The sequence below is a fragment of the Rhinatrema bivittatum genome, chromosome 5 (assembly GCF_901001135.1).
Source record: "Rhinatrema bivittatum chromosome 5, aRhiBiv1.1, whole genome shotgun sequence".
NCBI lineage: Eukaryota > Metazoa > Chordata > Amphibia > Gymnophiona > Rhinatrematidae > Rhinatrema > Rhinatrema bivittatum.
This window is the reverse complement of record NC_042619.1, coordinates 7,469,612-7,485,055: the sequence shown is the minus strand read 5'-3', so window position 1 is coordinate 7,485,055 and position 15,444 is coordinate 7,469,612. Positions and strand designations below refer to the sequence as shown.

Genomic DNA, 15,444 nt, shown 5'->3' with positions numbered 1-15,444 from the left:
TTGGAGAAGGGATTCTCCGAGCGGGCCTCTCCGGATCCCATCCCAGGAGTCTGGACTAATCCGGGTACATACAGGGAAAGGAAAATTGGTTCTTACCTGCTAATTTTCATTTCTGTAGTACCATGGACCCAGTCCAGAGTCCCTCCCAATTCATATGCAGGTAATGGAGAGTCCGCCGCTTCAGTATTTCTTTGTTTTTTTTGGGGGGACGGGGGGGGGGGACTGCAGATTGAGTTTGTTCTCAGTATTCAACGGGTTCTGTTCCCACTTGGGATTAGTGAGCCAGTTCCAAACGGATGTTATGTGTATATAGTTAAGTTTGGGGTTTGATCCATTCCTCCTTCTAGATGCTGATTCATACTGACTCATACTGACTTGACTGTAGGTGGCACCTCTGGGATTAGGGCAGAGTCTGTTAAAACTTCTCTGTCTTCAGCTGCTGGAGGGGAGGCAAAACCCAGGCATCTGGACTGAGCCGTGGTACTACAGGAACGAAAATTAGCAGGTAAGAACCAATTTTCCTTTCAGGAGACTCAGATGGGGAGTTGGATTCCTCGGGGGGAAGGGGGGGGGATCCTGATGGAAGAGGGGAGATTTCCTCAGATGCTGAGTCTCGTAGAACTATGCTGCAGCTTTTAACAGACCTTGAAAGCCCTTGGGTGGGAGATCTTGCCAGCAACGGCCTAAGATCTGAAGCGGAACCCTGTAATGATCAGCTTGCAAAGGTATCCTGGTTTTTTTCCTCTGCACGATACCGTCCAGGAGCTGATAGGTTTTGGAATGGAGCGCACCTGAGACTAATTTTAAACATGGTTGCTCCTTAGTGGGATTGTATCCTATGGACCCTGAAGCAAGGGAGCAACTCCATTTTCCTAAGGTGGATGCATTAGTCTGCGCTGTGAGGTTGTATCTTGATTGCGTGCTCATATGCATCCTCTGCATCTGTGTCTCCTTTCTCGATGGAATACCCAGTCTCAGGAGTACAATGTGATGCTGGCCTTGCTGCCGGAGGTGAGGCGGAAGCTTCTCTGGTTGAGAAGGAAGCATCTAGAAGAAGGAATGGATTTTGGAGACTCACGACTGGTTGGTGGTCACCACGGATACAAGTCTCCAGGGCTGGGGGAGCACATTGTCAGGAGTTGGTGGCACAAGGGAAGTGGACTCCTGAAGAGGTGACTTGGACCATCAATTGACAGTTCAAGGATCGTTTAGAAGGAAAGGCAATGAAAGTTATGTCGGACAACACAACTGTGGTGGCATACCTAAATGCCCAAGGAGGGACTCTTAAGTCGACAAGTCTCTGTAGAAATGGATGGCCTGCTGTGGGCGGAACTTCATTTCCAGCCTCCCATATAGCAGGAGTAGACAGCGTGCAGGTGGATTATCTCAATCGTCATGAGTTGGATCCGGGAGAATGGGAACTGGTTCCCAAAGTTTCATCTTATCGTGGATTGCTGGGGGTGTCCCTTCCTGGATCTCATGGCAACTTGCAAGAATGTGAAAGTGGAGAGATTTTACAGTCTAACAAAGGATATTCAAGCTCTCGGAGTGGATGTCTTAGTCCAGGTGTGGCTGCAAGAGCAGTTACTCTTTGTGTTTCCGCCATTGCCCATGATTGGCTGTTTGTTGCAGAAGATAGCGCAACCTCCAGGTGTGGTGCTTCTTGTGCCCCCGGATTGGCAGCAGTGGTATGCGAATCTGCGCCTTCTGATGGGGGACCCTTGGAACTCTCTTCACAGGGGGTTGTTACGGCAGGGACCAATTTTTCACGACAATCTGAGCCTGTTTTGTCTTACGGTGTGGCCCTTGAGAGGTCTAGGCTCTTAAAGGAAGGTTACTTAGGGGAAGTGATGGCAATGCTTTTGTGCGTGCATGCAAGTTTTCCACCTCCTTGGCAAATATTTGTGTTTGCTGGGTGTTTGAGTATTTGTGTCGGAGTAGTCTTTGCCTGCTTCAGCGCCTGTTCCCTTAATCTTGGAATTTTTACAAGAAGGGCTGAGTAAGGGATTAGCCTTGACATGCTGAAGGTGCAGCTGGCTGCTAGAGTGGTGTTATTGGGGCTGTACATAGGGGAGACTGCTCTCTTCTCACCCAGACATATCTAGGTTCTTGAGGGGAGTAAAACACCTTAGACCTCCCTTGTGTTTCCTAGTACCCTTGTGGGATTTGAATCTGGTTCTCTCTTTTCTGGCAGGTCCAGTCTTTCGTCCTCTCCGGGGTATTTCCTTGCAGTTACTGACTGAAGATGTTTTGGGTTGCTATTTGTTCTGCAGAGATCCTTTTTTGATTATCACTCTGGATAAGGTGCATATTCGGACAGTACTTGCCTTTGTTCCGAAGGTGGTTTAGGAGTTTCACTTAAACCAGTTGGTTGGGTCACCATCCTTGGATAAGGATATGGATGGTCAGGAATACAGGAAATTGCAGCCAGTGGACATGCGGCGGCACCTATTGCATTATCTAGCGGATACAAATGCGTTTCGGAAATCGGATAGGCTTTTTGTTCTTCATTGGGGAGTAAAGTGGGGAGACAGCTTCTCAGGGCATGGTGGTTCATTGAAGTGTCAGCAGCCTATGTGGATTCCTGGAAGCCTATTCCGATACAAGTCAGTGGACTCAGGTGGTTTCCTGGGCAGGATTGCATTTGCTTTCTCCGGCAGAGATTTGTAGAGCGGTGAAGTGGTCGTCTTTGCATACATTTGCCAGGTATTACCGACGGGATGTGGTGGCACGGGAGGATTCTTCCTTTGCTAGGGCAGTACTGTTTGAGCCTCAGGCAGCTTCCCACCCTTTGGGGGGAGAAGCTTTAGTACATCCTGTGGCCTGGATGAAGAGGAAGGTGAAATATATTCTTACCTGATACTCCCACAAATTTGGGAAAGTGAGTTCTGTTCTTCTAAGATACTCTGATTATCCGAAGGGACTATTGTTAGCGGAGCAGAGTCCAGTGTTTCTGTTTAAAAAAAAAAAAAAAAAAAAAAAAAAAGAATCCACAGGGTTAAGCAGAATGTTGGGAATTATTAGAAAGGGAATGGTGAATAAAACGGAAAATGTCATAATGCCTCTGTATCGCTCCATGGCGAGACCGCACCTTGAATACTGTGTACAATTCTGGTCGCCGCATCTCAAAAAAGATATAATTGCGATGGAGAAGGTACAGAGAAGGGCAACCAAAATGATAAAGGGGATGGAACAACTCCCCATATGAGGAAAGACTAAAGAGGTTAGGGCTGTTCAGCTTGGAGAAGAGACGGCTAAGGGGGGATATGATAGAGATGTTTAAAATCATGAGAGGTCTAGAACGGGTAGATGTGAATCTGTTATTTACTCTTTCGGATAATAGAAGGACTAGGGGGCACTCCATGAAGTTAGCATGGGGCACATTTAAAACTAATCGGAGAAAGTTCTTTTTTACTCAACGCACAATTAAACTCTGGAATTTGTTGCCAGAGGATGTTGAGTGCAGTTTAAAAAAGGATTGGATAAGTTCTTGGAGAAGTCCATTACCTGCTATTAAGTTCACCTAGAGAATAGCCACTGCCATTAGCAATGGTTACATGGAATAGACTTAGTTTTTGGGAACTTGCCAGGTTCTTGTGGCCTGGTTTTTGGCCTCTGTTGGAAACAGGATGCTGGGCTTGATGGACCCTTGGTCTGACCCAGTATGGCATGTTCTTATGTTCTTAGTGTTTGTAGGATGCAATGATATTGTTAGTTTAGTGGTTAGTGTCCACAGTTTGCTTTTGGAGAAATGCTGGTTGGTGCCTGAGCAGAGCTATATGAAGGTGACGTCAGCGAATCTTTGTTCTCAGTCTCCACCTGCTGTGGACTGGCTTGCCGTACTTTGAGGTAAGGAACTTGTCAGGTAGCGTTTGGAGTGTGTGTGTGTGTGTGTGTTGAGCAGTGGAGTGAATGGTGACCTTGCTTACGTCCTTATCTCTTATGCTTAGTTGCAGAGCGTCCCCAGCACATGCTGATGAGGGTGTCTGTCGGGATCCATAAGACTGACATTGATGCTGCCATCGAGACCTACAACCTCCTGTCAGAGAAGTGGTTCACCCATGCCTCACCCACGCTATTCAATGCTGGGACCAACCGACCCCAGCTATCCAGGTACTCTGGCTGCTGCATGCTGCTGGTGTTCAGGAAGGCATAATATTATAATACATAATACAGTCTCTGACCCCTAGAAGATGCTTTTAATGTTTGCTATAATGTATTTGCATTTTATCTGTAAAGTTTATTTGCTTATGTAGCAACTTTTAGTATATACAGCACTGAACATAAGCCACATGGTTTTGTAGGAGTTACTGGAGAGTCCTTTCAGTCTGAGCATGGGGGGTAGTGTGGCTTGCTCAGGGTTATGGTATGGGAGTAGGGGGCCACAGATTGACTGCTTCATGCTTTTCAGTTCGCACACTTGGCTGCGTAGGAGGGCTAGTAAACACTGAATACCAATAGCTAGTAATAGAAAAATAAAGATATCTTATAAGGAGCAGGGTAGCTTGCCAAACAGTGCAGAGTAATCCCCAACTCAGAATTCTTGAGCTGTTATACTAAGTTAAATATGCCATCGCCCTTAAATGGGGGTTAATTTGGATAACATCTTCCAGCTGCTTAAAATTCTTATGTTTTATGCTGTGCCTGAATCATGTTTTACATTTTCTGTACAATGTAGGATCTAGGTCTGGAGCAGCTGCAGCAAGACCTGTCATAAATAAATGAATGTGCAAATTAATAGCTTGTTCCTCCTAGCGTCCATTCCAACACGTTAGAAGGAAATAAAGGAAAGGGTCGCATAGATCATGTCTGAGCCATTTCTGCGAATGTCCTTAACCGCCATGTGCCTTTTCTTTTGATAAGCTCATGGAAACGGAGGCAGACAAGTTTTATTAAGACAATAAGTCTAATGGGATACTCCAGCTCTGTGAAACCAAACTAGTCTGTGGTGATGAAGAAAGAGATAATTACAGCTGAATGAGATTGCACTGGTCAGACTTGTAGAAACTCTCTATGTTAATATGACTGCCTTCTTGTATGTCATATGTTCCTATTCGTACCCCCTACCAGCGGATGGAGGCAGAGAACAAAACTTTGAGGCATTGCTACATAGCTGAGAGTGTCGCTTGCAGTCCCTCAGTATTTCTTCGTCTCCAGCAGATGGTAGAGGTGCAAACCTGCAGTCTGGAATTTCCAAAAAATGTTTTTAGAGAAAAAAAATCAGCTCACCGAGGTGTTAAGTTCCTTTGTGGGCCATCCCTCGGGTAGAGTAGGGGGTTGGTGATCCCTGGGATAGTTCTGCCCTTATTTTCAGAGGTGGGGGTGATTCTGGTTCCCTCAACCCTTCTGGGTCTCTTGCCGGCCTGGGTTCAGCCTTCTTCGCAGAAGCAGGGAAGTATTTGGTGTGTATGTGTAGTTTTTTGTTTTTTGTTTCTTTCCCTTCTGTGTGGCCCTTTAATTGCTTTGTGTGTAAAAAAAAAAAAAGAGACGGAGCAGCTTTAGCTTGTGCTCCATTGGTGGAGTTCAGTTTTGCTGCCGGCAGGCAGCTCGAGGTCACCGGGGCCAAATTGTCATGTGCGTCAGGGCTGTTTGAGGTCTCAGCGTTAAGCCTTTGGGCGGTGGTCTGTGAGAATTTGATGCAAGTGAGCATGTTTGTGCTGCCCGAATTTTCATGTGTGTTGGGGCTAGGAGATCTTGTTCAGCACCCGGACAGCGCCACCTGCAGTACTTGCAGGCAAGGCTTATTTTTAGGCCACTTTTATTTTCAGGCCGCTTTTTTGCCAGCATGGCGCCTCCTGCGCTGTGTGGGAAAGTTTGCTGTGACTCAAGGTGCTCTCACCTCAATATGGGCACACTTTTCTGGGATTACATCTCCGATGGGGTGGGGACCTCTGCGGGCGCCCCGAGTGGCTGTAGGAGCCCGTTTGGCAGGGCAGGTTTTGGAGGCCCGGGGGGGGGGGAGGGTGTCTGAGAAATCGGCAGCCATTTTGAGCAGTCATGCTGCTCAAAATGGCTGCTGTTTCAGGGCCTCAGGACTCCCCTCCCATGCTTTTTCCTGCAGAACAAGATCCTGTTGGTGCAGGGAGACGCAGATCCAGACCCCCCCTTCTTCGGATTCAGAATCTTTTTTTTTTTTTTTTCTTTTTTTTTTTCTTTCTGGATTTTCTTTTGATGCATAAGGCCTATTTGGCCAGGAAGGGAGCTAGAATCAAGTGGCTTCTGCCTAGGAAGTCCTGGGTGGTAAAGAAGCTTAAGCAGGTGGAATCAGGAGGTTTCCTGAGGCCTTTGGTTCTCAAGAGGTCTGCAGTGGAGGAGGACATGTCTGAGACAGATGCTCCTGGACATACCCAGATCAGTCCAGACCAGTGGGTTGTGCATTCCTACCTGCAGATGGAGTTAGAAAACATAGAACTTTGAGCACTGCTACTTAACGAGAGTGCCACCTGCAGCCCCTCGGTATTTCTCTGACTCCAGCAGATGGTAGAGTTCCAAACTTGCAGTTTTAGTTTAAAAAAAAAAGTTAGGGAAAGTGTTTTTTGTCTAGGATAGGCTAGTTTGTAGTTAGTTGTGTAGCTTCCTGAGGTGTTGGGCACTTTTGTGGGCCATCCCTCAGTTGAAGCCGGGGGTTGGATACCCCTGCCGGTGTCTCGCCCACATTGCTGCCAGTGTCTCTATATCCTCGGAGTGTAGTATGGTGTCTGCGGTTGCAGCTTGTAGACTGCGCTGGTTGCATAATTAGTCAGCAGACTTAACTTCCAAGTCTCAACTTTGTAACCTCCCCTTTAAGGGCAAGCTTCTCTTCAGGGAGGATCTCGACCATTTGGTGAAATTGCCCTTGGACTCCCCCCAGCAATCTATTGCCAGAGGATAGGAAACCTTGGGGGAAGGTTTTTCCCCTGCGGGCTCGTTTTTGGGATTCTCGCAGATTTTGCCCTGATAGATCTTCAGTTCCTTCGGGGTCCAGACCGGCCTCGGGAGGTCAGCAGTCCTTTTGTGGAGGTCGGCGCTCAGGCAGACAGTCCACGGGCCAGGGTGCTGGTCATGGAAAACCTACCCAATGAAGCCAGGGGCACCCATTCCGTCGTAGAAGCTGTCTGAGGCAGATTGTCGAGCTTCTATGCGGAGTGGGAAAAGATTACCTCTATCTCGAGTTATGATCTCGAGTTTTCGCGCCCAGTGCGGGAGGCCTTTGGAGTCTCTCGTTGCTTCGCGGGTCAAGCGCGAGGCAGTACAGGGGACTCGACAACGGCTGCTCGATCTCCAGGCCATTGTTCCAGTTCCTCTGGCGGAACAGGGCAAGGGACGGTATTCAGTCTACTTTGTGGTTACCAAGAAAGAAGGGCACCTTTTGTCCCATTCTGGATCTGCAGAAGGTGAATAGGTGTTTGCGAGTTCCCCGTTTTTGCATGGAGACGTTGAGAACTATGGTGGCCGTGGTACGCAGAGGAGAATTTCTCGCACATGAGATGTGCCTCTGTGAGGTGGCACATCTCATGTGCGAGAAATTCTCCTCTGCGTACCACGGCCACCATAGTTCGGGATGTGGAGATGTGCCTCTGTGAGGTGGCACATCTCCACATCCCGAACTATGGTGGCCGTGGTACGCAGAGGAGAATTTCTCGCACATGAGATGTGCCACCTCACAGAGGCACATCCCGATTCTCCGGGCTCACCAGCGGTTCCTCCGCTTCAAGGTGATAGGCCAACAATTCCAGTTTCAAGCTCTCCCTTTTGGCCTGGCAACGGCTCCACGTACTTTCACCAAGGTCATGGTGGTTGTGGCAGCATTCCTGCGCAAGGAGGGAGTCCTTGTTCACCCATATCTCGACGACTGGCTAATCTGAGCGAAGTCTCAGGAGGACTGCGTAAAGTCAGAGGATGATGCTCACCTTGCAGTTGCTCGGCTGGGTCATAAATGTCCAGAAAAGTAATTTGGAGCCCACGTAGTCGTTGGTCTACTTGGGAGCTCTCTTTGACACTTTCCGAGGCAAGGTTTCTCTGGCAGCAGATCATGTAACAAAGTTACAGGATCAGGTCCAAGCCCTGCTTCAGAGGAAGAATCCGATGGTTTGGCATCACTTACAGGTTCTGGGATCCATGGCCTCCACCTTGGATTTGGTCCCGTTTGCGTCGGTTGCGTGCGCTGTTATCGCGGTGGAGTCCAGTGTCGGAACAGTTCCATATACAGTTACCTCTTCTTCCAGAGTCAGCTTATGGTGGCTTTCACGCAGCAACCTGGAACAGGGAGTGGACTTAACCACCCAATTCGTAGGGTCTATCTCCATGGATATCTGGATGGAGTGCAGTCTTGCCTCAACAAATCCGCCCAAGGGCTTTGGTCTCCAATTGAGAAATCCTGGTCCATCAACTGCCTCAAGACTAGGGCTGTCTGGCTGGCCCTCCGAGCATTTCTTTCTCTGGTCAAGGACACAATGGTTTGAGTATTCTCTGACAACGTGATGACGGTAGCTTATATCAACCGGCAAGGCAGGACACTGAGTCTCACGGTGGCATTAGAGGCGAGGCTGTTGTTCACTTGGGCGGAGCACCATCTCAAAGGAATCGCTGCGTCTCATGTCGCGGGTGTGGAAAATGTACAGGCGGACTTCCTCAGCAGGCAACAGCTCGATCCAGGAGAGTGGGAGTTAGCTCCCGAAGCATGGAACCTCATTTGCATCAGGTGGGGCGTGCCTCAGTTGGAACTGATGGCAACTCGAGCCAAAGCAAAGACGGAATGCTTCTTCAGCCGTCATCGAGAAATAGGCTCAGTAGGACTGGGCGCTCTGGTATGTCTTTGGCCCATGGGCATTCTTCTCTATGCCTTTCCTCCTTGGCCTCTCATCGGTTGGCTTCTACGACGCATAGAGCGGCATCCAGACAGTGTAGTGTTGGTGGCTCCGGAGTGGCCGCATCGCCCGTGGTTCGCGGACATGGTGCGATTGGCCTTGGAAGGTCCTCTACAGCTGGCGCATCTTCCTCATCTACTCCGTCAGGGGCCCATATTTTCGGATCAGAAGGATCACTTCTCTCTCGTGGCGATTGCGATTGAGGGGATATTCTGAGCAGATCATTTCCACTCTTCAGGTGCGTCGGCCTTCTATTTCTATGGCCTATGTTAGGGTCTGGAAGTTATTTGAGGCATGGTGCCGCCAGCGCTCCTTGGATCCTTTGTCAACGGAGATTCTCCAGGTGTTGAGACTTCCTGCAACAGGGGTTGGCCAAAGGTTTAGCTTTCAACTCTCTTATGGTTCAGGTGGCTGCCTTAGGTGCCTTAAGGGGCAGAGTTCACGGTCTGTCGCTGGCAGTGTATCCAGACATTTTGCATTTCCTCAAAGGAGTAAAGCATTTTCGTCCTCCCATTCGCCCGTTATATCCGGACTGGAGTTTGAACCTGGTGCTTCGGGTGTTTTGTGGAGCGCCCTTTGAGCCTTTACGGAGGGCTCCCATTAAGGATTTGACTTTGAAGACCACTTTTATTTATTTATTTTATTTATTTAAATTTCTTATATACCGGCATTCGCGATGGGAGTCGCATCATGCCGGTTTACAAATAACAAGGTGTGACAACAGAATAAATACTTAATAACTTAAAAACATTAACATGTGATAGAAGAATAAGGTAGCAGTTACAATAAAACAGGGATAAAATGTAACTTGGAATAAAGAGAAGGCAAAAGAGAGATTAACACTGAGATAACAAAAGAATGACCAAGGTAAATAGAACCAAGGTAAATAAACCTGCCTTTCCTCGTAGCCATTTGTTCTGCTTGATACATTTCAGAGTTACAGGCTTTGTCGTGTCGAGAACCTTTTCTTAGGATTAACGATGATAGTTTTGCTGTGCACTGTTCCTTCCTTTCTGCCCAAGGTGATCTCTGCTTTTCATGTGAATCTGGCGGTGGATCTGCCAGGATTTCTGAACTGGTCCAGGGATTCTCCTCAGGAGAAGGAACTTCGTCTTTTGGATGTCGCGCTATTTGGAGGCTACTAATGACTTCTGGCGTTCGGACCCTCTGTCTTACTTGAGGGCCCTAAGAAGGGTGACAAGGCTTCAAAGGCGACTATTTCGCGCTGGATTAAGGAAGCTATCGCTGTGGCATATGTTGCCCACGGGCGTCAGGTGCTCCTGGGCTGAGTGTCAGCTTCTGTCACCTCAGATCTGCAGAGTGGCAGTTTGGTCCTCCCTGCTCACTTTCACCAAGCATTATTGTTTGACTGTGAGGGCGCAAGATGAATCGTCCTTTGGGGAGGGTGTACTGCGAGCAGGTCTTTCGGGTTCCCGCCCAGTGTAGAGGAGCTTGGGTACATCCCACTGGTCTGGATTGATCTGGGTATGTTCAGGAAAGGAAAATTGGTTCTTACCTGCTAATTTTCGTTCCTGTAATACCACAGATCAGTCCAGAGACCCATCCCCATTTTCAGATTCCGAAAGACTACCTTGAGAAGGTGATATTTCCTGAAGAAACTATTTTTGGTCTTTTTGCAAATGCTCCAGAAGGGGCAAATTCTGAGGTGGTCTAGTGGTGTGTTTTTTTTTGTTTGTTTTTATCTGTTCTGGGCGAGAGGTTGGCAATTAAGTTTTTGGGTTCCAACCCCCTTCGCCTTTTAAGTAAAGTTTGGTTGCTTAGGCTTGGGTACAGGTCAATACCGAGGGGCTGCAGGTGGCAGTCTCAGTTATGTAGCAGCGCTCAGCGTTCTATATTCTCTGACTCCATCTGATGGTAGGAATGCACAACCCAGTGGTCTGATCTGTGGTATTATAGGAACGAAAATTAGCAGGTAAGAACCAATTTTCCTATCTGGACCAGGTACGGGTTCAACCGTGGCTAGCATGCCTGTGGCTGTCGGGTGCTGCGGCGCATCGAACTTCATCCGGGCAGGGTGATCCTGGTGACGCCCGAGTGGCCATGCTGGCTGTGGTTTGCGGATCTTCTATGTCTGGCGGTAGACTGTCCCGTTTGCTTGTTTCACTTCTTGGGGTTGCTGCGGCAGGGACCCGTATTTTCAGACTGGGAGGATTGCTTCTCTCTAGCAGCTTGGCTTTTGAGAGGCTGTGGCTCCATTTGCAGGACTATTCGGAGCTGATGATTGCTACTTTGCAGGCAAGAAGACCTTCAACTTTGATGGCACTCTCGGTTATGTTCTCTGCCTCCTTCTGCTGGTAGGGGTGCATAAACTCCATTCGTCTGGACTGATCAGTGGTACCTGCTAATTCTCGTTCCTGAAGTAAGAACCAATTTTCCTATTTCTTGTAAGCTGAGCTCAGAAAACAGAAGCGAAACTCAATGCTATTAACGTGCTGTTAACCTTTAGCATACTTTTTAGCCTTTTAACAGCCTTGACTATTTCTACAAGTCTGATCAGTTCAATTTTATTGTGCTGTAATTACAGTTAACCCGGTAAGTCGGGACAATCGTTAAACACTAGATTCCCCACTGCTTCCTTATGGCTGTGTGAACACTGCCCTCCTTAGCATCCTCGGCCCTAATGAGCCTGGGGAACAAACGCTAGGCTGGGGTCACCTGCGTGTTGGGATACAGCACTGCCACTGAGCCTTTAGGCTAGCCCTGAAATTTAAAATGCTCCTTTTCAGAACTTTTTCTTCCCATTATTTCATCCCTGGTAGCATCTCTTTAGGTCCCTGAACCCTAACACCTTTGTTCTCTTTTCAGCTGCTTTTTGCTGTGTATGAAAGACGATAGTATCGAGGGTATCTACGACACCTTAAAACAGTGTGCTCTCATCTCCAAATCTGCTGGGGGTATCGGTGTTGCTGTGGGCTGTATCCGAGCCACAGGAAGTTACATTGCAGGGGTAAGTAAACACCCTTTTTTCTTGGCAGCTGGTGGGATTCTCTATACCCTGTTCTCTTCCTGCTTGTTTCCTGAAGTTTGTTCAGAACTGTTACTGATGTAGTTGTGGCCCTTTTACTTGATTGTGAAAGCTGCATTTGTTTTCTTCATTGTTGAACTTATTTAGGTATTTGAATCTTCTTGTTTCAGACAAATGGGAATTCCAATGGCCTAGTTCCAATGCTGAGAGTGTACAACAACACAGCCCGCTATGTGGATCAGGGAGGTAACAAGGTATGCAATACCAGTAGGGGGCAGGATTGACTTTCATGTACTTGTACTGTGCAGTGTGCATCCTCATGCAGAGAGACCAAAACAGGGCAGTTCCCAGGACGGGTATTGCAGAAGATTTGCAGTTGCTTTATAATAAGGTGATGAAGTGTGTCTCATAGTTTGAGTGCCGCTGTCATGCTGATTAGGACTAGCTGAACCTTCCTGTTCAGTCCCCAGATCAGTCCAGACAAGTGGGTTTTACATCCATGCCCAACAGATGGAGGCAGAGAATAAAATCTTTTCAGGCATTGCTACTTAACAGAGAGTGGCACCTGCAGTCCCTCAGTATTTCTGTCTCCAGCAGATGGTAGAGGCGCAAACCAGTCTGGAATTTCAGATTAAAGAAAATAAGATTTGAGAAGAATATTGCTCCCCGAGATGTTAGATTCTTTCGTGGGCCATCCCTCGGGTAGAGCAGGGCGAGCGGGGGATTGGATATCCCTGTTCGGACTTTGCTCTTGTCTCCAGATGGAGGGAAAGCCAGGGGTCCTGGTTCCTTCACTTCCTCAGTGACCACCTCACCCTCAGCCTGAGGCTTACTTCTTCCAGAGATCTGCTGACTTTGCTCGAATGAGCCAGTTGTCCCGATATGGGTGCACCAGTACTCTCTCCCTTCTGAGCGCTGCTGCTATCACTACCATCACCTTGGAGAACATCCAAAGAGCAAATGCCAACCAAAGCGGGAGTGTGGGACCCTGCAAATGCTCTTCCCTGATGGGAAAATGTAGATATGATTCTGTGAGATCCAGGGAAGACAGGAGCTGTCATTTGTGGAAGATGAAGGCACAGGGCATAGTGATTTTCATCAGACTTGTGGCACTCTAAGAACTGCATGCACCTTCTTCAGATCCAGAATGGGCTGATAGGTACCTTCTTTCTTCGGAACCATGAAACAGATGGAAAACTGTCCTGTCCAGCTTCTCCAGAGGTACTGGGACAATCGCCTGTATGTGTTGTAAATCTAGCTTGGAGTGACCTACCTCTTGTTTAACTATGGGAGGTACGTGAGGAGCTCGTGTGGACCTCGCTAACTGGACAAACAAATTCCAAGGCATAGCCATATCTCAAGTCTTAGAGGACCCCTGGTCTGTTGTTACCTAGGGCCAACTGTCCCTCTGACTTCTGGGGAAGAGTGGACCAGCCGCACTGCTTTGCACTTTCTTACTCCCACCAGCACCAGTACTGAAGCTGCCTCGGATGGGGTTGTGTGATTCTGTAAAGGTCAGCAGCTCAGCAGACACCTGCTTCTGAGAGGAGATATCTAGATGGCCAGTACTTCCCTGGGAACTCTTCTTGTTCCTCTTGGGCTCAACTTTGGGTAAGGGATCCACTCAAGTGCTTCACCAACTGTTCCAAGATATTTGCCACCCAAAAGCGTCCCTTTGAAAGAAAAACTGATAAGCTGCAACGCAGCCCATAAATGACTTCTGGCTGAAACAGCAGACCTCCACGTCCAGGCTGGAACAGCACAGCAAGTCGTACAAGCATCTCCAATATAGGGGACAGCAGCTTCCAAACGCTCTGCTTGCTTGAATGAAAGAGGATCCTGACCCCATGAACATGAGGCTGCTGAAACCTCAAGTTGATGCAAGGGGGGTAAAGGGGTAGAAAAGGAAAGAGAAGGTGATGATGCGGAGGTAGAGGGATGGGAGGAGAAGGTGATGTTGCCAAGGGTGGTAGAGAGAAGACAAAGACTGCAGTGGAGTGAAGGGAGAGAGAAAAAGCTGGGGATGATTTGAGTGGGTGGGAGATGAGGGAAAAGGTAATGATGCGGGGGGGTGGGGGGGGGGGTGAGTAAAGGGAAGGAATTGATGCTAGGGGTTGGGGGGGGGGGGGGGAGGAAGAAATGAGAATAATTATGCCGGGGGAGTGGGGGATAGGGAAGGTGTTGGTTTGCCATGATGGAAGTGAGTGCAATACCAGTTGTGCCACGACAGAGAAGTTGGAAACCACTGGCCTATGGGATGGGAAACTTAATGGGACCATAGACTCTCCCAAAATCGGGTTTTCCCTATCCTTTCCCGGCCCCAGTCCTCCTGCCATATTATCCTAGGGACTGTGCTAACTAAAGGCAAATCGCCCCTTCTGAACGTCTGCCCTGGTAGGCACAGGGGTTGCCCGCTCTTCTCAAAGGCTCGCAATCCCATCACCTTCCCCAGGAAAAACTCTGAGCGTCCTTCAGGAAAAGCTGTCTCTTGAGCCAAAATCCAATGCAAAAAAAACAGGCTGTACCATTTTATTTTCTGGGATCAGGAAGGCACAAGAGGACCAGAAACCACCGCACACGAGTTACCATCCCCGAAAGGGGCCCCTTGGAATCGGTTCTCTAACACAGGAAAACATTTGAGCCTAAGCAGAGCATTTCCTGAGCTATTGGAGACCATTGTAGAGGAGAAGTCTTTCTTCCCTTGCGAACCAAAATGGCTTCATTCCCCAGATTGACGAGCCCTGCACCTTAACCTGTTTTGCTGTGCTTCCTGTGCTCGGTGGAAGCTGCAGGGACAGGACAGGCTGTGTGAAATAGGCCATTACTGCCGGGAACTGCTGTGGGTCTCACTCTTTTGCATTTCAGGGAACTTTTTTTTTTTCTTTTTTTGTGGGGTCCACGCGGCTATTGTCTGTCACCAAGCAGCTGCTGTCACTATCTCCCCCATCTACAGGCCACTGATCTCCATCAGTCCCAACACAGGAACATTAGCGACCCAACTAAGAATAGCTCTACCAGAGCTGAAGTGCTGACTGCTCTTGTTCCAGGCCCTCAGAACTCGGAGCCCTCTTTCTTCCCCCCCCCCCCCCCAATCAACAAATTGGGTTATAAGCAAGGACAATTAATTTCCCTGATCCAGAACATTGAGGAATAGGCCGGCAGCAGCCCGAGAAGAGAGTCTGGAATGAGGGAGCCAGCACCACCGACTTTGTCCTCCTCAGGAAAGGACAAAAGCACCCAAGGATCATAGACTACCCCCCCCCCCCCCCCCCCCCCCCCCCCCCTTACCCGTTCTCACTCAACCAGGAGGATAGCCCCCACCAGGGACCTGGGAGTAAATTATCCAGCAAACCAGTCAACTGCAGGTTTTACACTTCTATTATCTGCTGGAGACAGAGCAATACTGAGAGACGGGATCTGGCACACTAAGTTATAAGCAGCATCTGTGAAACTCTTTTTTTTTTTCTGTCTGCATCTGCTGGCAGGGAGGCAAAACCCAGGAGTCTGGACTGATCCGGGTATGAACAGTAATCCACTCTCCATGGGGGATCCGGGGTTTCTGTAAGTGCCCTGCGTGTCATGGCTAATTCATGGCTAATTCAACCTCCTTTT

The 15,444-nt window shown here is 48.5% G+C and overlaps 1 protein-coding gene across 2 annotated transcripts in view; it reads left to right on the top strand.

The window, feature by feature from the left end:
* Window positions 1-15,444, top strand: part of RRM1 (ribonucleotide reductase catalytic subunit M1) — a 241,352-nt gene that overhangs the window by 149,647 nt on the left and 76,261 nt on the right. For both annotated transcript variants that reach the window (XM_029601937.1, XM_029601936.1), the window contains exons 7-9: window positions 3,951-4,113; window positions 11,673-11,814; window positions 12,003-12,086. In XM_029601937.1, the coding sequence (XP_029457797.1) occupies window positions 3,951-4,113; window positions 11,673-11,814; window positions 12,003-12,086 (389 nt within the window). The remainder of the gene's footprint in view (window positions 1-3,950; window positions 4,114-11,672; window positions 11,815-12,002; window positions 12,087-15,444) is intronic.